Source organism: Suillus subalutaceus (genome assembly GCF_016647625.1).
Source record: "Suillus subalutaceus strain FC151 chromosome Unknown DFJ58scaffold_317, whole genome shotgun sequence".
Classification (NCBI taxonomy): domain Eukaryota; kingdom Fungi; phylum Basidiomycota; class Agaricomycetes; order Boletales; family Suillaceae; genus Suillus; species Suillus subalutaceus.
Genome location: NW_024540566.1, coordinates 1 through 23,366, shown reverse-complemented (window position 1 = coordinate 23,366; position 23,366 = coordinate 1). Strand labels below are relative to the sequence as shown.

General features: G+C 43.8%; 4 protein-coding genes across 4 annotated transcripts; all 4 read left to right on the top strand.

The window, feature by feature from the left end:
- Positions 1-995: 995 nt before the first annotated feature.
- On the top strand, positions 996-3,583 carry DFJ58DRAFT_848501 (uncharacterized protein; the record flags this gene model as incomplete). Its single annotated transcript, XM_041393645.1, is given in 12 exon segments — positions 996-1,022; positions 1,166-1,416; positions 1,436-1,470; positions 1,497-1,591; positions 1,649-2,043; positions 2,092-2,220; positions 2,273-2,376; positions 2,432-2,604; positions 2,708-2,972; positions 2,995-3,339; positions 3,412-3,502; positions 3,541-3,583. 12 exon segments carry the CDS (start codon positions 996-998, stop codon positions 3,581-3,583), a joined length of 1,953 nt encoding a protein of 650 aa, XP_041235308.1.
- Positions 3,584-6,509: 2,926 nt separating this feature from the next.
- DFJ58DRAFT_848499 (uncharacterized protein) lies at positions 6,510-7,190 on the top strand (the record flags this gene model as incomplete). Its single annotated transcript, XM_041393644.1, has 4 exons — positions 6,510-6,619; positions 6,682-6,825; positions 6,917-7,042; positions 7,079-7,190. The coding sequence occupies 4 exons, from the start codon at positions 6,510-6,512 to the stop codon at positions 7,188-7,190; spliced, it is 492 nt and encodes a 163-aa protein (XP_041235307.1).
- Positions 7,191-18,087: 10,897 nt separating this feature from the next.
- On the top strand, positions 18,088-18,463 carry DFJ58DRAFT_737028 (uncharacterized protein; the record flags this gene model as incomplete). The annotated part of the gene is made up of 3 exons (XM_041386891.1): positions 18,088-18,122; positions 18,169-18,307; positions 18,359-18,463. The coding sequence occupies 3 exons, from the start codon at positions 18,088-18,090 to the stop codon at positions 18,461-18,463; spliced, it is 279 nt and encodes a 92-aa protein (XP_041235306.1).
- Positions 18,464-19,473: 1,010 nt separating this feature from the next.
- On the top strand, positions 19,474-19,901 carry DFJ58DRAFT_737027 (uncharacterized protein; the record flags this gene model as incomplete). The annotated part of the gene is made up of 3 exons (XM_041386890.1): positions 19,474-19,518; positions 19,577-19,731; positions 19,781-19,901. 3 exons carry the CDS (start codon positions 19,474-19,476, stop codon positions 19,899-19,901), a joined length of 321 nt encoding a protein of 106 aa, XP_041235305.1.
- Between the last annotated feature and the right edge of the window lie 3,465 nt (positions 19,902-23,366).

The following is a 23,366-nucleotide window of genomic DNA, read 5'->3' as shown; positions in this document are numbered from 1 at the left end:
CATCAGAGTCAAACATAAGCAGTGGTTGACTTCATAGCAGAGCGTTGTCTTCTTACTTGAGGGTCTTATATGTTGATCAGAATACAATGACTATCACAATTGTACTCTTTAAGACTAAGGTGCCAGCTCCTCAAGTCACAGTCAACAGATTTTCTACTTCTCGGTTGATAACGTGGTGTTCATGGGTGGCCAAAGGGTAATAAATTACTTCTTTGCTAGATCACTTCTTGATAGTAAAGGAGTATGTATATTTTGTCAGGTTATCTGAAACCTAGTAGGTAATATGGACCTCTCTGAACTGAATGTGGCACGGAATACGTAAACAATGGATAAAACAATAGATTATTGTATAGGCGATCCCTGTAAGATAGTATACAATCAATCTAGACTAAAAGAATACGATTGTTTTCAAAGGCAACTCGTAGGCCTTCACTTTCTTTGTGATCTCACAGTGTTGAGACAGAAAGTGGGAAAACTCCTGACTTCAAATTCCTATGTTCCCACACGGTTTGGGAAAAGAATGGAAGGGGAAAAACTTAATATATTATGTGAGAATGGAGTCCTTATATACATTTTAGAAACCATCCTTACTAAGCAATGAGTCATCACTGGATTGGTAAGATTATGCTTACAAACCAAGCCTTTTGGTGTGCTGAATCAGCTGCTTACTAAAGTACATGAGTAAATTATTACAAAGCACTGTAAAATATTACAAAGCATGACGAATCATGACAAAACATGATGAGTCATGGAAAGTCCTTACAAATCAGAATATTACCAGTCACATGACATGCTTACAAACATATCTGAATGGCTCACTGATGTAATCAAGTGGCTGAATAAACAAGAACAAATGGAAAGAGACAGAAACTACAAATACAACTAAATAAATAGAAACAAAGCTTACATAAGTAAGAAGTATATCCTTTGTACACTCCTCTACTTATCTCCTTTTATACTACTATTCGTATATGTCATGGTATGAACTCCATACCATGCATGACAGCGTATACATTCAAAATGTGAGAGTAGTGTACCTGTCACAGAGTGCTACCATCCAGCGAAATATCTTTAATTAATGTGTGCTGACCGAGTCAGACCCCTTTTAGCTTGATCAAATGTTAACTTCTACAATTTGCGTTGAAAATAATATATGGTACGCTAGTGTTTAGCCACCGAAAAACGAGCAGAACAGCAGAGCCTTTTAAGATCCGTTGATTTCTGTAAATTCATTTTCACCCCCACTGGCTCTGGACCTACCATTCCCTACATCCCGCTCGTCTACTTGATAATGCCATGTCGTCGTGGGCCGAAGCCTCAGACTACTGCAGAACAGGAAGAAAAGCCATGTCGTCGAGGGCCGAAGCCTTGGACTACTGCAGAACAGGAAGAATTCCTGTTAAGCAAACTTAGCAAGTATATTATTTGTCAATAGACGAAAGTATACACGGTATTCTTTCATGTCACATGGTGCACATTCAAAGTGTGATGGCCAGAGCGCAACAAAGGTCATATGGGTGTCCCTTTGGAGGGAGACCTCACAACAGCCCAGGCAGAAGTACTGACTGATGCCAAGGAACATCATAAAGAAGTAAGTATTCAATGCATAAAATTTGGTTGCAAATTACTAACCTGCGAGACTTTCTAGCAGCTCAAAGTATGGTATAGATGGCAGACTAATGTTGCATGTCTTGCGCGAGCAGGGGGATCGAAAGGGATGCTTGATGTGAGTGCAACTCTGAGTGGAGGAGATGAGGTATCAGGACGAGCGCCACAAGAAGTAGAAGTATACTCACAGATTTTCTACGATGAGCACGTGAAGGGTGAAGCAGATGCAGCAATCAAGGCTGAGGGTATCATGACATGTGGCCGAAAGCTTGCAAAACGAAAGGACCTCACTCGCACTAGATATGCTGTTGAAGACGATGGCATAAAAGCTGAGGTCCAAGCAAGGCACCAAGAAGCCCTTGAAATCTGGAAAAAAAAATGTGAACTAGCCAAAGCTGGTTGTGTGCAAGAAGTTGAACAAGAGGAGAAGATTAGGTATGTTCTGATTCATATCGGATGACTTGGTCTCACCTATACACGCAGAGCCTTCAGTGAACTTGGAGCACATCTTGATCACATCTTCCGCCACCTGTCCCATAAGACGGGTGGACTTAAGTTCACCTGTATTGCAGGAGGACGACACCCAACAACGGGAGAAATCATCGTTCTTGAGTAAGTATTGAATTCTCACACGCTGAAACCTATAACTCACTGGATCATACAGCTACCATCTTGGGGAGACAGAGATGGGGGTTGAATTTTCGGGCCAATATGCTGGGTTTGGCGAAGTTCAGACAGCCTATGCAGATTTTATCAAATTGGCAATGGGTAAGCATCTATCAAATAGTACGTGATGATGATGTTACTTACCGTGTTCAATCAGCACACGATGACAAGATGCTAGCGCTAGCACTGGATCCCGGTACCACTTCAGATGAGGTGCCCAACAAGTCAGAGGAGATTTTTTGGGAGGGTAGCAGCGAGGAAAAGGCTGTTGAGGAGGATATGGGGGATATTGAGCTGGGGATGAACAGCCTTTATCAGTTCAATGTGCCGGTAAGTAATGCATTAATTATTTGTTGAATTCCCACCATTAATGCATCAAACGTTTTAATGCATTTCTGCCATTCTGGTAATGCATTACCTTCAACTCATGTAGGACGACCAAGAGTTTACTGTCAAATCAACACCTTCAGGCGCTAGGACCACCACTATGGGAGCACCAATTGTCCCTCTCACTTCTGACCAGCTCGACATCTCCAACTTCGACATGACTCAGACTGTTGACAATATCTTCGCAAGCCTGCTGCTGGGGCCCTATGACCCATTCACTATGACCAATACCCCACCTTGTCTTGAAGATCTTGACTTTAGCTTCATGTATGACTCCTCCGACTTGTCTAGTTATCAAAATTCCCCGCTCGGTACTCAGGAACTGTTGGATAGTATTCCATGTCTATTTTCGGGTAATACAGCCATGCCTAGTAGCATACCGAGTAACACACCGCTCTCGCATTTCAATCACTTACCTGCCTACTACACCTCCCGGCGCAAGCACCTCTGGCATCAACATGGCAGATCCCAACTTACCTAACCTTCTTACTGGTGTAATAACCGGTCTTGAAGAGCTCAAGGAAGGTCCACATCAAACTTCACAACCGCTGACATATTTTAATCACTTACTGCCTACTACACCTCCTGGCACAAGCACCTCTGGCATCAACATGGCAGATCCCAACATATCTAACCTTCTTACTGGTGTAATCACCGGTCAGGAAGAGCTCAAGGAAGGTCCATGTCGAACTTCACGCTGCCGTGTTCCGTCCACACATGAGCATGTTCTTAATGCAATCGGGTCATCAGGCGCACATGTACGCCTGCCCATCTCTGTTGATAAAGAAAACAACAAGCGACAGAAGGCTGATGCCGCTGGTGCAGGCCTGCAATCCAGAAAGTGAGACCGTTGTTTCTATACTACTTCTCCTCATATAGTTGTTCACTGGACTTCTATGACAGGAAACAGAAGCACGTTTGAATACAGACTTGTTTTCGATTGCTGGTGCTCGATGTCTACTAGTATACCATGTCAACTTATCTGTAGGATCGTACATCAGCTCAGGTTGTTTTTGTAAATACCAATTGTTATACTGCATCTGAAAGTCCCTCAATTGTGCTGTTTGACGAGATCTAAAGAAAATTCAAGCGCAAAAACTACCACTTGACTGAAAGGATGTTTCAGAATTGGCTTTTTCGCCCTCCGGCATTCACCAGCGTGACAGATCATTGTACACACATGTTTATCTCAGAATGCGACAGTTGCAACAAAAAATATAAAATGAAATACACAAGCAAGCTATGAATGGATATACGCATCATATCCCGACTCGTTTTCTAGATGGCTAACCAACTTTGCCTGCAAGGTCAGGATATTGCGACCAGTTACAATGATCTTTGAGCTGCTTCCACTCGACCCCTGGACTTCGAGAGCTTTCGCTGCCTCTTGATGCGCATGACCTGAACAAGTATAATAAAATAGTTATTTCATTAGGTCATCGGCCACGTACTCTTCCCTTCCCTTTGCGACTTGTGATTCTTATCCAGCTCTTCTGGGGAGTTTTCAACCATCTTGTTGGTGCATTCCACGATCATTGAAGTTCTTGAATTTGACAGAGTAGAACACGCACAAAATTTAGCTACAATCATCATTAATTTTCCCCAAGATGAATGTGTAAGACAAATTGTCATACCTAGTCACATAGTATCAATTGCAGTGACCTGCATCATGAACTCCTTCGAAGTCAAGATCAACTCGTGATAAAAAATGTATACATATTGTCGCTGTCATCATCAGCAAGACTGAGAAACAGAATAATCAATCACATACATCCAAGACGATAAAGCGCACTCGTAGGATGCGGGTGCGTCGGGAAGACCAGTGCGAATATTTACATACTCACTGATACCCTTCACACGAGCACACTGGTGGAAATAGCTAGTAGTGATAGCTTTCCTATGAAAAGGTCAATGCTGCATAACTGGTGCAGTTGTTGTACAGTACCGTGGCCCAGTGATATGTTGAAGTCTGTGCCAGCAGAAATAATCTCCATCTTTGTGGAGCGCTTTGGATGCAGCAAACGACCTGTAGCCCATTCATCACAGAATCTATAAGTTATAATGAGCACCCTGCAGCAATGATAAGATGAATGAACTGACCCGTGGCTCTTCTACTAACTTCCAACGCACCAAGTTATCACAATTTCAAACCCAATGGTCTGATTACCAAGCACTGGCAAGATGAAAGGCCCCGAGTCATTGAGTGGGCACTGGCAGTGCGTGGGTAGCACGAGCAAACATGTTGAAGGACCCAACACCATCAAGTTATATAACAAAGTATAGCACCGACACACCTACATAAATAGAATCCGAGATATGATGCATTAGGTCAATTTAATGCATCAACACACCTCGAAAAAAATGCATTACATCATTCATCATGGTTAATGCATTACATCTGTCTGCTAACTATCCTATTTTATTGCATTAATACGACACGGTAGCCTGGTTCGTTATATATTATCCCTTGTATTACCTGGCTTAATGTATCAGTGCAATATTTTTGCCACAGTAACTTTCCATCAGTAAATTCATGAGTACATGGCATGGTAGTCATGAGACTTATAGAACCGATGCAATTATGCTTTTGCTAAATATGTCTATGTATTCTAGAAGAAATTTGTGTTGTACATAAATGACCATTGATCCCTGCAAATATGCACTTAGAAGAGGTGTTAATGACAAGGCTGAAGTATAGCAAACATCATAGCAGAAAAGGCACAGTAGTGCAGTGCCCTCACATTTCAAGCCTTTTCTCATTTTTTCTTATGTATATTTCAGTTGCAAAGCTATCCAAGGCATTGTAATGGAAAGCTGCTTTGGCAATGACCGGCAAATGTTTAGACCATGTGACCAAGAGACAAAGTTGAGGTATGGTGAACATCACAACAGATAGGGCACAATAGTCTACTGGCCTCAACTTGCAAGCCTGTTCTCATTTTGTCTTATGTATGATTTCAGCTTCAAGGCTATCCAAGGAATTTTAACGGAAAGCCGCTTTAGCAATGACCGGTGTGGTGAAAGAAATAGTAGTCAGCTAGAATATACCAACTAACTTACTAAATCCTAATGGGTGCGAGTGCAGTACATCGACCCAAGGGGACTCCTATTGAAGCACTTCCTTCTAATAGTGCGAGGGAAGAGAAAGGAAGAAACTAAGATCTAAGACCTGAGATATCCGACCGACCGAAGGTCCAAGTCCGAGAATGTCCGACGCAATATGGGATACTGATGGTACAACCCGACGTGAGATACCGATGAAAGACACTGATGCAAGATACCGATGCGAGGTGAGGAGTCCAATGCCGATGAGCGGCAGGTAAGTCTAGGCCGAGGTAAGGAGAGTCCAGGTATAACTAGGTATGACAAGGTAAGACTAGGTATAGGTTGCCGACATAAGACTACTGGTAGCGGTCCGGATCTCACAAGGCCTAGGTAAAGAAACCTTAGATAGAGTGCACTTAGAGTGGTCAAGGCATGTCTGATGATAAAAGCAAGGGGGATCAATTTGCACGATCAAAGACTAACTAAGGTGACTCCTACAACGGTAACCAGGTATGTCTGAGGAAGGGAAGTAAGTGATAATATGAAACTTGAGTCCTATTTATCTAACTGCATGAACGTCCGGAATCACACAGGCAAGAGTAGTAGCAAAACACGAGGTACTCGGGTCAATATGTAATAAGGCTCGCGAGTGCTGCGGCCATGGGAATACATGTAATCACACCTGCTGTTCGTTCAGTAACAGTAAAATAAGCTTAAAAACGCACCAATGGAGATAGGTGGACATGGGTAGGACATGGGAGGATTCGGTACCGATGGGACGGAACGGTCAGCCGAGGTGCGCGATGGCCGATCCGACGAGCAAGGGACGGTTAAGACAACCCTGGCTCTTCTGCGAGAGACCGAGACCACAGATCCATATCGGCCAAGTTGGACATAGACCAGCGCCACATAGGTGAGTCGGGTGCATCAAGACTTTGCAAGGAAGTGGTGTATGGATGTGATGTGGATATCCAGGCTGCTTGACTCCTATAGCGAAATGGGGTTCTGCGAGGCTAGCCCGAGCTTGAACACCACAGCGCCATTTGGGAGAGTGCCGTCAGTCAGGACTTGCCTGGGAGGTTCTTCAGTCAAGAAGCTCCCCAGGCCAGAGTCTACAGAGTTAGCACGTGAAAGAGAGCTGCTAACAGGAATGAGACCACTAGCCGGCGTTAAAATAGAGCCATCTTGCCTTGTGGACACACTGTCCCAGTGGACAGGCGAGTATGAGGGGGAAGGAATATCATTGTCGTCGGGGTCAAGCAGTGGAGAGAACGGTGAGGCGATCTCAACCTGGCTGGGCTGATATGAAATATCTAAAAATGCTCAACCAGTATAAGTGAGTCTTGGCTCTGCCTAGCTGCTATACTCGCAGAATGCAAGAACATTCGACCCTAAGGGGACTGCTACTGAACACAGAACCAGATGAAAGAAAGACCCTTGAAGTGCGATGGATGTGCGAAAGCGCAAGAAGAAAAGCGAAGTGAGCGCGAAGCGCAAGAAAGCGCACTAAGGTAAGCGCGAGCGTGGGAACGTGAGCGCTAAGGCGCGCGTTGTGCGGAGAATACCAGATAAGGAAACAGACAAGGAAGCGGATGTGCAAAGCAAGTGCAAACGCAGAGCGAGTGTTATAACGAGCGCGGATAAAGGTCTAGTATAGGCGGATAACGATAACCATTGGAAACACAAAGTGTGCCCAAGTGGTGACTACTACTTTGAGGTAAAACCCAATAGCAAGGGAAGTACAGCAAAGGGGAGTAATAATGATGGAGTAGTAAGTCAGCCACTTTATACTATGGAAATCGCATCGGAAGCGGAAGGGATAGGAGCAATAAGTGCTATGAATACGTAATGACATGTAATGACACTGCAATGCTTGTTACAAACCACGAGGCAAGGGATATGACGTACCAATGAGGTGGGTGGACATAGAGGGACATTCCTGGATGATAGGCAATGCAGGGCAATGCAGGGCGCTTGCAGGGCGCTTAAGCGCGAGAAAGCGCGCAAGGTGCGCATGTGGGAATGCTGCGCATTGTGCGGGAAAGTGCCGCGCCTATGGCGCATTTCACGGGAAAGCTGCGCGTTATGTGTAAAACGACTAGGGACCTGATAGAAGTCAAATGTAGCTGATGGTGCAAGTCGTGCATTGAAGGCCAATTGTCATGAGTTGTGAAAAGGTGCGAAATGTGCCCATATGTGCCTGCAGAAACGCGAGTCTCTACAACGGACTTGGCTGAAATGAGAGGGTGAGCATGTCGTTGTGGATTGTGGTGGTGAACCGGAAGTTGCTGGGATTCTGGAAAAGGAAATCGGCCAGTTCCGCACGCGTTTCGTCGAACACGTGATCTGGCATTGTCTGGGAGTTTGTGGCCGTGGTCTTGACCACTAAAGAAAAATGTATTGTCGATTTGTGGATGCCTCGCGCTGTGGTTTTCAGATGTGGGACCAAAAGGCGTTGGGGCAGGGACTTAAATTTTGGGCCTCCTTTATGGACCTCTGAATTTGTTTTATTTCGATCTGGTCTGAGTAAGTCAGGACTTCGCTGACAAACCGCTTATGAATTCCCTTCTTGGCTTTCAGCACGTTTTTGATTATTTGAGTGGTTTGCTGGGAATTGCCGGAAATTCGATTATTTAAGCTTTTCTCATCCCAATTGGGTAATTTCTCGCTAATTCCATAAAAATAAGTTGAATCGTTTAAACTGCTGATCCAGGTGGACGGTTCAAAGTCCCAGCTAGGATCATTTCTGTCGGGGGTGCATAGTAATGTGTATTGGACTTCTAAATTGAGTGGATCTTTGAAAAGTAACCACGTTCCATCCTTTCGTTCATCAATGGACACATAGTTACCCGCGCTGCCATGGGCGGCCTAACAATAAGCTAAATGGCACATGATCGCCGACAAACAAATTTGCCTGAGTGTTAACACCTCCACAATTGAGTGGCACATTTTGTACTAACCCTCTAAGTTTGCCTTCACCACCATTTGCGTCGTTCATGGATACACTTTTAGCAATATCAATGGGTCTGTTAATGATTGTTTTCAAAATGTGTTTGTTAACAATGTTTAATTGAGAGCCAGTATCAATAATAGCGTTAATGGCTTGACCATCACAGTGCATTGCGATCTTGATTAGTAATCCGCGTGTTTTGGTCCACACAGAATGAGCTTCTATTTTAGGGTCGATACCTAGAGACTTTGGCTTGATAGTGTTTGCCAAAATTCCACTAAGTTCACGTGACGTTCCCAGGAGCTCTCCTACCTCTAAACAAATAGGAGTCCTGAGGACTGTATCTAAAATCTTTTCAGGTTTTAACTTGGACACTAATTCAGAGACGCGTTGACACGCCAGAATCTTCTGGTCGGAGTTCAAATTCGGTTTGTGGTCATTTTCTGCAGTTTTCTTATTGACTTGGACGTCATCCACATCATCCATCACTATATCTCACTGTCCCAATTCTTCCCTAGGCTTTTGTTCTTTTCCCTTGGCTCTGCTTGCCTGTTGCTTGTTGGCATTGTTGGTGTTGGCTCAGCGCCCTTAGACTTAGCTTTGGGAGGATCTCTTTTGGGAGTGGGACTAGGTGCGCTTTCTCTCTTCTTTTCTCTCTCATTGTTTTCCTTAGGTTCTTGCTCTGTCCCGGAGGAAAAACCTTGTCATATCGATTGTGTCGTCCTTGAGTCAAGTTCCTCATTGTTCTTTCAACGGGGAACGCATACAGTTCCCTTTCAGTGTCTTCGCTATCTGTTTCGTTGAGACGGCTACTTTCGTCGTCTGTCTCTTCTGACTCAGTGTCTGAACTGTGGTACTCTTCAAGGTATGCCGTTGTCTTGATAACCGAGGGTCTTATATAAATACGTGTAAGAATGTAATGACACCACAATTACACTGGATAAGACTTCTTGCCAGTCCTCGATTAACATGGTCTACGACTTTTCTTCTTTCGTGGTAGATAATGTGTGAGTTCTTGGGAGGCTCGCTAAACCAATCAGTTAGATTAACTTAGCCGGAGCTTTATTATCTCTGATTGAAACTATGGGATTGTCTAGGATATACCGTCTAGACACTTGAACTGGTTTCCTGAATATACGGTTAACTGTTGAGAAGCTGGTCTCAAATGTGACTACGTGGACCAAAGCTCGTGTTGGTCAATATACAAATACCTGGTGAGAACGCTGGTCTCACAAATAACAACAAATGACAAATAGAAAAACAATGATAAATAACAACAATGACCAAAGCTCGTGTTGGTCAGTATACAAATACCTGGTGAGAACGCTGGTCTCACAAATAACAACGATGACCAAAGCTCGTGTTGGTCAGTAAACACTACGTGGTGAGAACACTGGTCTCACAAAACTGGGTTTCTATTGCAAGAAACTTACGTAATCTCAAGGGAAACACTTTCCCTGCACTTGTCTGGACAGTTCTTACAAAGGAAATGGGCTTTGTAAGCAGCAATTTGTTCAGACTGAAGCTTCTTAGGTGAGAGTTCAATTTGCTCAAGGGGAGATTCTTGAATGCAATAAGTGGGAGATCTATTTTTTTGGGGGAGAATGGGCTCTCCTTATATACATTTTGTGCGGGAATATTATGTAAGTAAAAAGGTGATGTAATGACTCCAGAATGTGAGAAGAATATCCCAAAAACTGGAGCAGAATGTTCTAGCAGGTGCAAAAGAACATTCCAGAATATTCATGGTGGGATAATGACATCATTCTGAGTCATTATGAGTCATTGGAATGTTCTAGCAAATTCCATGGAACATGACATCATTATGACATCACTATGATATGATATCTTTCAACAAAATACCTGCAGGAGTGTAGGTGAAGTCCTATGACATCATTATGACATCATACCCTGTAGGTACAATTTTATGAAGCATCGGATTAGTCAGAGCATCCTAATAGAAAAGTAAAGTAAAGAAACACTAGAGAAAACAACTCAGAAATAATGGAACAAATAATAGTACACAATACGTGGACTTTTTAGATAGGTTTTTGTTAGGCTTTGAACTTTTCTCTATGGGTTTCTCTAGCCAAAGTGAATAAGCCAAAGGAAAGGCAATACCTTAACCTTCATTTTGCTTCTCATATCAACTAGGTCATTATGTGATTCCCATCTCACATATGACTTTTCTTCAAAACATGGTGGATTCATGAATCACTGAGGGAAAACTGAAACTATTAAACCAAGGTTTGATACCAAGGTATGGGTTGACTAGTCTGAGGACTAAGCTAACAGACTTTGTCTTTAGGGGGATACCTAGTAGTCATGTCCATGCATGATTCCCAAATCATGCAGGACAACCGTGTGAAAGAGTAATAGTGACTAGGCTGGTTAGAAACTAGCGCTACTTATCCAAATAGGCGCGAGTGTAGTATTCGACCCAAGAGGACTGCTATTGAAGCAACTCCCTTCAAATATGCAAGGGTAGCGATGATGCGAAGGGCTAATAACCTATAGCGACCTAAGGACCAAAAACCAAAGAGTAGCGCTGTAGCGATCAGCGACTAGCAACAAGTGAGTTCCGACAGAGAAACGTGCGTATAAGTAAGTAGCGCTATGCAAGTTGTCCTATGTGATAGTGCTATGCGACGTCTGACTAGTGACAGTGAGAAGAAATCAAAAGAAGGGAAAGCGAGGAATAAGGTATGATAGTGCAAGTGGAATGCCCGATAGCGACTAGATTATAGCTCAACTATCGATAGCGATCCCGACGTTGCGAAAATCAAACTTTACGAGGCAACTTTAGCGACGCACACTTTAAAGCAAGTCAAGTGACACGCGATCGGAGAGATTAGCAAGAGCGGAATCGATTGGACCAAAACTAAGATATAGCGACTAAAGTGACTCTGACACCAGCAAAGGTCTGGGGAAGGGAAGTACTGTACTGTATGTAGGACGGGTCATTTTATCATACTGCGTAGGGGTTCGGGATGCGTAGGCGAGTATAGTAGCGACACTGGCGAGGGCACAACATAGCGACAGGTAATAGAACATGCAGCACTGCGGAGCATGAGGACACATGTAATAAGACCTGCGACTGATGAGTAGCGACATTTAAGGAAATATAATGCACCAGCGGAGGTAGGTGGACATAGGCAGGACATGGGAGGGCGGAACACCTAGACGTCAGACCGGGTAGCGCGCTATGGGAGAAAAGTGGTTCCAAAGTGGATAGCTTGGGAGCTGAATAGCACTGGTGACTAGCGTCTTACTCTTTCTTCTAGGCAAGTCAAAATATGCCTATGACATTCATATGCGCCTAGCGCTGGTATGATTGTCACAACACCGTTCTTCTTTCTTTCTTCTGCTTTCTTTTTCTCACTAAGACTAGGACTCTTTCTTTCTTCAGTGTGCACCTTGATGAAGTGCGCCACTGGCACTTGGTCTTCTCGTTTCACGGCTTCGATGATGCTCTCTTCGGGGAGTCGTCTTACTGGCCTTCTGTCAGGTCGTCTGATTTCTTCCCGAGTTCATTCTTGCAAGCGTGCCGTCTGTGATTAGCTTGTTGATTTGTGGGCACCTGGGTATGCTGTGACCCTTCCTCGCCACATCCAAAACAGATTCGTTCGTCGAATGATGTGTTGGGTGGCTGATAGAATTGTGTCCTGGGCTGTGCCCTATTTCTTCCTTGTTGTAGAACTACTTTGTTGTCTGTAGTCTGTCCTTGTAGCGTTTTCTCCTTTCTTAATTGGAGCTGCTATTAACTCTCTGATGGTGGGATCAATGTGTGTTGCCCTATAGTAAAGTAGAGCATAGTCCGGATCCTCGAGTGATATAGTGTTCATTCTTTTAATAAGCCCCTCAATTTCATCTAGCAGCTCAACACTTGTTGTGTTCTCGATGGACTTTGGCATGATAGGGGCTTGTTTCGGTGGTTTCAATTTGCTCTCCCGCTTGTCTTTGCAGGCAGATTTCTTGGTACTTTTTTTTTATTATGGGTCTGTGACTTGTGGTTCTTTAGAAAAAAATCCTGTTCTGACTCACTCAAGTCCAAATCTGAGCTGTTTTTCTGAAGTTTCCTCGATTGATGAGTTTGAATTGGTGTCTGAGTCAACCTCGGATACTAGTAGGTCTGCATCAAATCTGTCTCGATGCAAAAGCTTCTCTGCTGCTGCGGTTACTTTTTTCTACTGGGAAGGCTTGGGATAAATCTCTGTCTGGCTCGCTTGACATCAGATGAGACTCAATCTTAGCTCGTAGTCGTTTGTATATTCCTTCCCAGAAATAGCTTGCGTATTCTTCACTCATTAACTTCTTGGCTTGTGCTAGCCATCCTCTTACATACTTCTTCCAAGCCGTAAGACTAGGTATTTTCTTGTCCCGCATGGTCTTTACGTAAGATGTCAGATCTTTTCTTTTATATCTCTTCATGTCTAGATCTGTGTCGTGATATTTTAATATATCAGCTTTAAGTGCATTCCAGTTGGGAGTCCTAAACTGGCTAGTCCCTCTATGAATTCAGTAACATGATGGGACATGTACTGTGTGATTGACTCGCACTTTTCAGAGTCTAGGATTACATTATTGTATTCGCATAGCTTCTCGTAATGTTTCAAGAAGCCCTTGACTTCAGAAAAGCCCCCTTTGAACTTGGCAGGTGCTGCCTTAGTTCCTGGATTGGGTAGCGTCAATATAGATAACGTGGTCATATTTGTCATTATGCATGCCGTCTGAATGGACGGAGTGGATTGTTTCGTGGGTGTCGAGGAAATCGTGAATACGGTGGTGGTTACGTGAGTTCTAAGTGAATTGTTCTTTGTGCGATGGTTGTTTAAAAACTTCAAACAAAAAGAAGCCTCCCTCGCGGTTGGGCTCCAGTGATGTCTTGTTGCTTAAGGGTCTTATATACAACACGTATATAGGGACAACACAACTATACAGGATAAGACTTCTTGCCCAGTCCTTCAGTACACAGTCTACGACTTTTCTAGTTTTTGTGGTAGATAACGTGCTGAGTTCTTGGGAGGAATGTCATTCAATATTCTCCTTCTTGTTCCTTGGTTAGTTTAAACCTCGTGGTCTCGAAATATTGAGTGTGAAGTTTGCACATGTTTTGGCAAGTGTGTGCCCGTGGATTCGTGAAGTGTGTCTTGTGATTCGTGTCTCCCTTCCTGAAAAAGAGAGAGGAAAGTAGTGCTGATAAACTTTAGCTAGGTAGCTGTACTTTGTTATATAGTCAATTCCTGTAAGGTAGTATATAACTTGAATATATGTTTCTTATTCTTAACTTCAAGGCTGCTGAATGGCCTGCACTTAGATCTTACTGGTTCTCACACAGTTTGAGAAAGAGTTAAAGTGGGAAGCTTAAATTGCATGGGTGAAAATGGGCTCCTTATATACCTTTTGGGAGGCCATCTTACTAAGCATGATTCATCACATAGATTGGTAAGAATGTGCTTACAAACTTGTGTTGAGTCAGCTTGTTTACTAATGTACATACAAAATGAAGTGTAGTATTACAAAGAATGAAAATGAAAAGCATGAGTCATCACATGGATTGGTAAGAATGTGCTTACAAACCAAGTCCTTAGGTGTGCTGAATCAGCCTTATGACAAAGTGGATTACAAATACAGTTGCAAGTTTTACAAAGCATGACAAATCATGACCAAACATGATGAGTCAAGTTAAATCCTTAGACTCCGTTCGGGAACTCGAATCTGGCTAAGTTTCGACAAGATTTTGAACTTCAAATTTACTTAAGTAAGCTTGCCGGATTGCCGTTCAATGTGACTGATTACATGTCACACCTTGATATCATATACGGTTATGCCCCCAACCCGATGCTTTCGTTATTGCGACCATCTTTGCAGCCAAACGACTCTAATGACAAAGAAGAACTCGAAAAAACAACAGGATGCCACCTTGATGGAACCGAAAGATCGTTGCGTTTGGTTGCAGAGCGACGAGACGGCGTTGATAAACTATGTCATCGCCACAAATCGAAAGGGGGAGATGACCTCAATTTCGATAAGACGTTCTGGAATGATACTGCTGTGGAGATGGTGAAACAGCCTGTAATGCAAGGTGAGTCCTGCCACAGATATCACGCCGTATTCATCTGACTTCTGCCTTATTCTAAGGCGCTGCAAAGACTGCAGAGGCATGTCAAACAAAATGGTCACGAGTACGTACTTATTTCTACTGAGTGGCTGCTGGCGGTACTGATCTCTACTTTTCAGATTCGCAAGTTGTATCAAGTCATCTACAAGATAGCGCACGCCTCTGGAATCTCATACAGTCCAGAGCTTGGTGCAAATATCGGACGTGAATCAGAGACGATCTGGGCAGACTACACTAGGGTATGTTTTTTTTATCATTTCCTGTCATGCCGTGTGCTAACTACATACATAGCACAACCCCCAAGCAAAGCCTTACAAGACGAAGGGCTGGCCTCATTATGAGGCGCTACATGGTATCATGTCAGCGCAACCAAGCCAGTGACGTCATGATGGCGTCACTGGAGGATGCACTTGACCGTGTGGAATTCAACGCTCATCCTACTACTGACAACAATAACGACACTATGCACGCTGAGCCAGGGACATCCGGTCCTCCCATCGCACCCCTCATTCCCATCTCCATTCCCCTCACAGCTTCTACTCCTGTCACGCCCATCACAGCCCATCACCCCAACCAGTTTCAACATCATGCAAAGTCGCCCTGCTCCCTCCACTCCTGCATCTTCGACAGCTGTGAAACGCAAAGCTGAAGGGGACGACAGTTCGCATCATGAGTCCCGTCCACCGCAATCCTCCAAAGGGAAGTCGTCGTCAAAGTCGCAGCATCTATCAATGCCGTCAGCATTGGAAGGCTTGGGAGGAAAGATGGCTGATAGTATCGCTAATGCAACGACAGCATTTCAGGAGACGGTCTCCAGTCATTTTGTTGAGCCTGTCCCCCTCCGCAAACAAAAAGCCATTCTACAGGTACAGGACGAAGAAGATCTCGACGCGCATGAAATTGTCACTATGATTAATTTGTTTCAAGCTGATGTTTGTGTTGCTGATTCGTATCTCAACATTAAACGTGATATCGTATGCAAAGTCTTTCTTGCGCAGTATTTAGAGGACTATAGGAAGGCGAAGGAGCTCTAACTACGCTACAATTTGTTGTAGTACTAAATACATCATGTTATCGTTCTGGTGCTAACCATGCTTCTTCCTCTGCATCCAACCAGAATGGTGTTTCTTCCTCTGCCATGAACGACTCATCTTACAAAAAATTCGTATCACGTCTCCCGACTCCGCATCCAACCAGAATGGTGTTTTCTTCCTCTGCCACGAACGACTCATCTTACGAAAAATTTGTATCACGTCTCCCGACTCCGCATCCAACCAGAATGGTGTTTCTTCCTCTGCCACGAACGACTCATCTTACGAAAAATTTGATACATTGAGAAAAGTGCTACAGTAAGAAGAATAGCGCTACACTAAGAATTAGTCCTGCACTCCAGGTGGCATTGGTTCCCCTCTTCGACGTCTCTCTGCAAGATAATCTAACCACATAGATTGTGCGAGTTGGTCGCGATGTTCATGTGCACGTGTCCTCGCAGCTTCAGTTGGAGGACCATCAGCGAGTGTACCGGTGTACTGAGGCCCCCACTCGTCTGACTCAACGTGTCGATAGTCCAGTAAGTCGTTAGGGTCGTGGATACAGATTATATTGTGGATCAAGCAGAGAGCTGGAGGAATGCGAGACTGGATTTCTGAGTTATACTCAGGGGGAAGTAGAATGATGCGGAAGCATTTCTTGAGGACGCCAAAAATATGTTGATAACGTTGCGAAGCATTGTGTGTCGCAAGTTATAGAGTTCCTTCGCATTGCAAGGCCTCAAAGGCAGATAAGTATGAGAAGAATAAAATATTAGAAACGACATACAAAAGATTTGCACGGCCCCATTCTGCAAGGTGATAGCGTACACCTCGATAGGGTACAAGCAATTCATCGCATGCAGCGAATCCGGCGTCTGCTAGATAAAACTTCCCCAGTGGAATGGTGAAGTCCATCAAACGCGCAGTGTGATAGACACGAGCGTCTGCTGCGGACCCCTGGAAACCGCTCAGCATGTACATAAAGCACATGTCAAAATCACAGGCAGCAAGACAATTCTGTGTCAAGTTGCCCTTGCAGTCACGGGCAGCATGACGATCAGATGCTGTGGGGTGACACGCGATATGCGTGCCATCAATGGCGCCAATAACATCGGCAAAGTACGGGTAAAATTTCCTGGTTTTGAGGATAGTGGGGGGAGTGGGGGGCCTGTGGACTGGGGAGACGGACATACGTGGTATAGATCGGCTGAGATGAGAATGCGATCAAAATTTGTTTAAAATACCTAGAAAGGAGCTATTGAGTTAGTACAGCCGGGTTCAAAGTCATGGGAGGACGTAGTTCGATATAGTGTCGTTTGAGCGTTGAAAACGCTCACCAAGATGGTGTACAGAAAGCCCAGTGACACAGGCATATAAGAAGATAGCAAGCTGTTCCTCCAGCAGCACATTCTTTGAGTTGTCTATTCCGCTTTCACGAAGCACATTCAATAATACAAAGAAAACATGGCGGCGGACGCCAAGCTCGCATCGCACGCATTCAGGGTGGCCAGTAAGGAGCTCGTTGACCCAAGCGATCCCTGATAGCGCCGAGGTATGGTATGGTTCTTTCTCATAGTGGGTTTGTATGTAGGAGTTATAGGCGTCCACTGCGATGTCAACCACTCCAGCGGCCGATACCATCAGGTTCTGAAACACATTGATGATTTGTTGCAGGCGTTTTAGATCTCCCTTCTCTGCGTCATTTGGATCCCCCTCATCATCTCTATCATCTTCCACATCTCTATCATCTGACTGATCACCCGTGTCATCGGAATTAGTAGCGTCGTCCTGGTGGTGCCAAAGACGCGAAAGCATACTGTTGGTATTATTGTACAATGAGCTCTGCAGCGTGCGGTGTGCGGTGTGCAACGTGCTCAGATCCTCGAGTCTGTAGCATGACAGTGCAGAATTCAAACTCCGAGCTTACTTAAATTCGAAGTTCAAAATCTCGTCGAAACTTAGCCAGATTCGAGTTCCCGAACGGAGTCTTACAAATCAGAGTATTTCCCAGTCACATGACATGATTACTAACATGTTTGGTGGCTTGAGGAAAGTCTGGTGGCTAAATGTGCCTAGAAAAAATAGAAAGAGATAGAATCTCATGGAACAAAATAGAAATACATAGAAAAAATAGGAGCGAAGTTTGAAAGTGAAAATACTAGCTAAGAAACAAATGAAAAATGATAAAGGTAACTTGGTGATAGGAATCAGTCAGGTGTCTTCTACCTTCCCTGTCACTGCTGTTGTGTATATGTCATGGTATGGATCACATACCATGCATGACATCGGCTGAGCTGGACTGGAACAACCCAGTGTAAGTATTGCACTCTGGATTGCAAGCAACACTAACTGTTTATCAGTGTAAGGGCAGGGATTCGAGATCATGCAGAGAGATATATCATAACAGATCTTTCTTTTCCAGCGTACTTATATGAAAAGTACACTGCCAATTCAGACAATCTAGAAGAAGGTCTCTTTAAGGGCAAGATCTTGCTCCAGGTTCGTCGCAGCAGATTCGTACAGATGGCACTAATCCTACTTTTTTCTCAGAGCTACAAAGCTGTTTTTACATCTCCCTCATCAGCAAAGGACGTCGAAGGCGATGGTGATGGCACAGATATCATCAAGAACAACAGATGCTGTCTTGCTACCTAAGGGTCTTATATGGAACGCGTATATAGTGACAACACAACTATACAGGGATAAGACTACTTGCCAGTTCTTAAGTACACGGTCTACGACTTTTCTAGTTTTCATGGTAGATAACGTGTGAGTTCTTGGGAGGATTTACTGACGTGTCCTCTTCTTGTCTTTCTTGTGATTTCAGTGATATGAAGTTTCTCAGTGTTATATAGTCAACCTCTAGTTTAGGTAGTATATAACTAGTAGTAGAAATGTCTTATATCTTACTTCAAGGCAACCTATTTAACCTGCACTTTCAGAATCTTACTGGGTCTCACACAGTTTGAGAGAAGAGTGGAAAGTGGGAAGTTATATTTAGTAGGTGCAAGATGGGCTCCTTTTATACCTTTTTGGGGCCCCCCTTACTAAGCATGACTCATCACAGCATTAGTAAGTCACTGGCTTACTAACCATGCCATTTGGCAGTGCTGAATCAGCTGCTTATCAATCTAATATACATAAATAGTAAATACTATTACAAAGCATGATAAATCATGACAAAGCATGACAAAGCCTGACAAATCATGACAAATCCTTACAAATCAGCCTATTGCCAGTCACATGACATGCTTACAAACATGTCTGATGGCTCACTGAAGGATCTGTGTCTGAAAGAAATGGAAACAGACAGAAACAAATGGAAACTGCATGACAAATCATGAAGGATTCTTACAAATCAGCATATTGCCAGTCACATGACACACTAAGTAACATATTTGTGGCTCACTGAGTAAATTGATGGCTGAATAAGCCTTAGAAAAAGAAAGAGAAGGAAACTAACAATCTGAAAATATAAGTACAAGTAAATCTGTCATAAATGAAACCAAGCCTGTAATACAATGAAGTATACCTTAGTATACTCTTCCTGTGATTACTTCTTGTCTACGTATGTCATGGTATGGTACCCATACCATGCATGACAACGCGCTAAGAAGGCTTATTCTGGAATCAAGGTCAAGAAGCATGTCGCACAAATTATCAAAATGGAAAAGGTTACACCTCAGTTAATCGCATACATCGCCTGTCAGGTAAGTGATAGTACTTAATCTGTCCACCAGACCGAGGATCAATGATGACCGCTGGCAGGTACAATTCACACTGTCATCTATTACCTCATGGTGGTTGGTCAATGGTGATTTCGACTACATACAATTCTGGAAGACCATCGTGGACTTCTTCGAAAGGCCCCCTGGTCAAGACGCACAGCACAGGGTCAACAGACTTCTCGAATGGTGGACTAGGTGGGGCATATGCACCTTTGACAATCATCAACTGACCTCTGTTGTTCAGGAAGGGTTTTGGAAGGAACCGCTGTCAGGACCTTACTGATGAGGCAAGGGTTAACATGTCCATGAATGCTCTCGCAAGGCAGAGGGCACGAATTGATGATGTGGCCTTCGACTTGAACTAAATATCCATTAATTTATTGTCCTTTTTTCAACCATCTCCTATCTTCGTCACTGTAGTTTGCTATTAATATCATGAGTTGATAATACCTGCCTGGTGTGAAATGCCTGACTGCGAGTAATTGTGTATCACACCACTGCCATGACACAACAATATCTGAGGATTTGCCGACATCATCAACAATTATGAATGAATTCCAGATACCATCCTTTAAGCTACAGATCATGGATCCGCCTGTTTGTTTTTAACAGGCTGAGTTCAAGAAATATAGCACAATCATGGAGGTCTCTGCATTTTCTAGTCTTCATGTCAATCACTGGATGGATCTTTAGGATAGCGATAGTCGGCTGATTCTGTTCATTTGCAGGCTCTTCATAGTGTTTCCCTCCGGCTTCCAGAAGCCAGTGTAAATACTCAATGTTGCCCCATGTCAATGTCGTCATTCGATCGAGACACTCAACCACCCAGGTCTTAAATTCATATATAAGCAATACCCCTGCAGGGTATAAAGGCACAATGGTATTGATGCATGGCACAATATACAACTCGTTTTGTCAAATGGTAAGTGGAGTACCAAAGTGAGCTATGACACCCCCGCTGTGAAGTTCCGAACTAATGTACTATGACATAATGATACAGTGTATGTGGCAAGCTACAATTTTTGAGACGGTGTTACAAGTAGTATACCACTGCCAGTCATGAGACATCCCAAAGAACGTTGTATCGAGGCTTGAAGCAGGGAAGAAACTGAGCACCGCTCACTTGGTGAACATATTTTGGCTGTTGCACAAAGGTACAGCATTTTCGCATGGATGCTGAAAGCATTGTCTTTTACACATAGGTTCTAAATTATTAACCTTACTGTAGAGATACGCACTTAGGTTTGGCCCTATTGAGGTGTGACCAAATGAATGTTAGGTTCGAAGGTTCGCAGGGGGGTGTGACATGTGACAGGCTGCGCTTAGGTTCAACGACTGTTAGGCAAACACATTCCTTTGTAAGTATAAGCATGCTGATCCTTACGCTCGACCAGGAAATGCTCACTTTACAAGTTTCGTTTCTAACTTTATGTCTGTCTGTCTGTCTGGCAACACAACAGCTTCCCTGTATGTTGTTGTAAAGTCTTGTCAGTGTGGATCCTTGGCATGCCTGAGCAATGTTTCCATGGATGTTGTTCTGCAGCATATTGTATTGGGTGAATCAAGTGTCCCTCATGGCTATAGTGCTGATGAATCAGGTAATCTGCTGGTAGACAACGAGTCAGAGAGCTATGAGCAAGTGGTACTGCCAGTGGATGACACGGAGCTTGAATCTACAGTGAATGGGTCTAAGGAGGTTGAGGCTGGGGGCCGTGGAAAGCGCAGATGCGTTGCAAACACTCAGTACAAGGATTTTTGGCTGCACTAGACCTTTTTTTCATGTTTTTACCATATGTCACAGTTTAGGTTCGATGGCCTCAAAATTGGTGTGACCGTCACACAAAATAGGTTCGATTCGCTAGGCGTGTGACAGTGTGACGAACTTAGGTGCGTATCTCTACAGTACCTCCAAAATCATTCATTTGAAGAAAATGGTGTTTAGAGTTGAAGCGACTCATAAGTTTGGTGTCGCTCGCTTTCTCGAACACATTTTCGTTGTCTAGAAGCCGTCATCTGTCGCATCGACATTGTAAATTGTTGACATTGTCTCCAAAACCACCTGTTTGAAGAAGGAGGTATTTAAATATAAAACGACTCATAAATTTGGCCTCGTTCGCTTCGTCGAGCACATCTTCATTGTCTGGAAGCCATGGTCTGCTGCACTGAGATCATAAGTTGTTGACATGGTCTTCAAGATCACGCATTTGAAGAAGGAAGTGTTAGATATAAAACGACTCATAAATTTGGTATTGGTCGTTTTGTCGAGCACATTTTCGTCGGGTGGAAGTTATTGCCTGTCCCACTTAGGTTGTAAGTTGCTGATATTATTTCCGATGAGTTGTGGATGTGATCGGTGTAGGTGGACCATTAACTTTGGCTTCACATTCACTTCAAGTTCGAGTCTGAGTGATTTGAGGATCTTTTCCGAGTCACAAGCCTTTGTCGGAAAATCAGGAACTCGTCTTTCCTGTATAAAACAACATAATCATCGATAGCAGAATTATGTTGGTTCTCGGGATTATGTACTATACATGGGCATAAATCCGTTTCTAATTTCTCCACCAGTTTACTGATGTCTGTGCGTGCAGTTACAGCAGGCCCTTGCAATTCAAATATTCACGCCTTGACCTGCCAAATCTGCCTTCCTCCCGCCGATCCTATCTCTGTCGAGAATGCCACATCCGACGTTCTGGTACACAGGCTGACACAGGATCTTATGATTCAACAGATAAGAAGCGTTGGTCTATCTTTGTGTCACTATATTTCTTTCATCGTTGTATGTAGGTTGGCACCTCCAATTCTATGATTTGCAGATCGGCGTGCCCGTCCTGTACGAAATCGCTCTCCCGGAGTCCCAGACGATACACTGATGTGTCCTCTTCACCGTGATACTTTCGTCCCTCTCCTACTGAGAACCACTCATTGATTTGGTCAACGATCTATCCATTACGATCATGATGACACGCGATCTTCGACCTCAATTACTGGCACATCACCTCGTCATGCCGCTAGCTCTCCTACCAAGACCCGTATATACGAATCGTGTCATCAATATCTCCGAACCCTTCCCTGCATCACTCAAGGTGATATTTTTATCACGATCATCTGCTTCATCTATCTCAGCTAACTCCAGACCAAATGCAGAGATCATATTCCAGCCAGCACGCACACATACATATGTAATCACGAGATTCTGACCAACCTGGTTCTACACTGATTATCTACCCAACAAGTTGCTGCCGTGGGTTCTAAACCAGTCCACATTGTGACGAATGGTGGGATCAATGGTCCACATTTGGTACTGACCTTTCCGCTTTCTCCATCTCGCACCGTCAGGGAGAGAAGGTACGACCATTTATTTTGCTTGTCGTGAATCCCGACTCGGAACTTACTCTTCGATTTTGCCCTGTAGACGGAAAAGCACATGGTCTTCAAGGAGAAATATGTTGCCCGTCCTATGCTTAGATGCACATTCCGGTTAGCATTCATTTTGATATTTTTCCAATACCCGACAACATTATGTTCGGACGAAACACATGACCTTTTCAAAAGAGTCACAACACAGCGAAAAATTTCCCTGGAAGTGAGACCTTTATATCTTTTGACCAAACTGAACGATGAGCTGCACCGTACACAGGGAAAGCCCCAGCGGAACCCTATACAACTCGGCTGAGCTTGCGTCAAGATCTTAGATGGATATGCTAACTATCAAGGCAATGCTACAATTTCGCTATTAAAGGTGATCTCTACTGCCCTGGAAGAGGCGGTTTCAGCAGGTAGGCTTCAACTTAACCTGCTCACAAATGAATTGACGTGCCCACCTCAGAGCC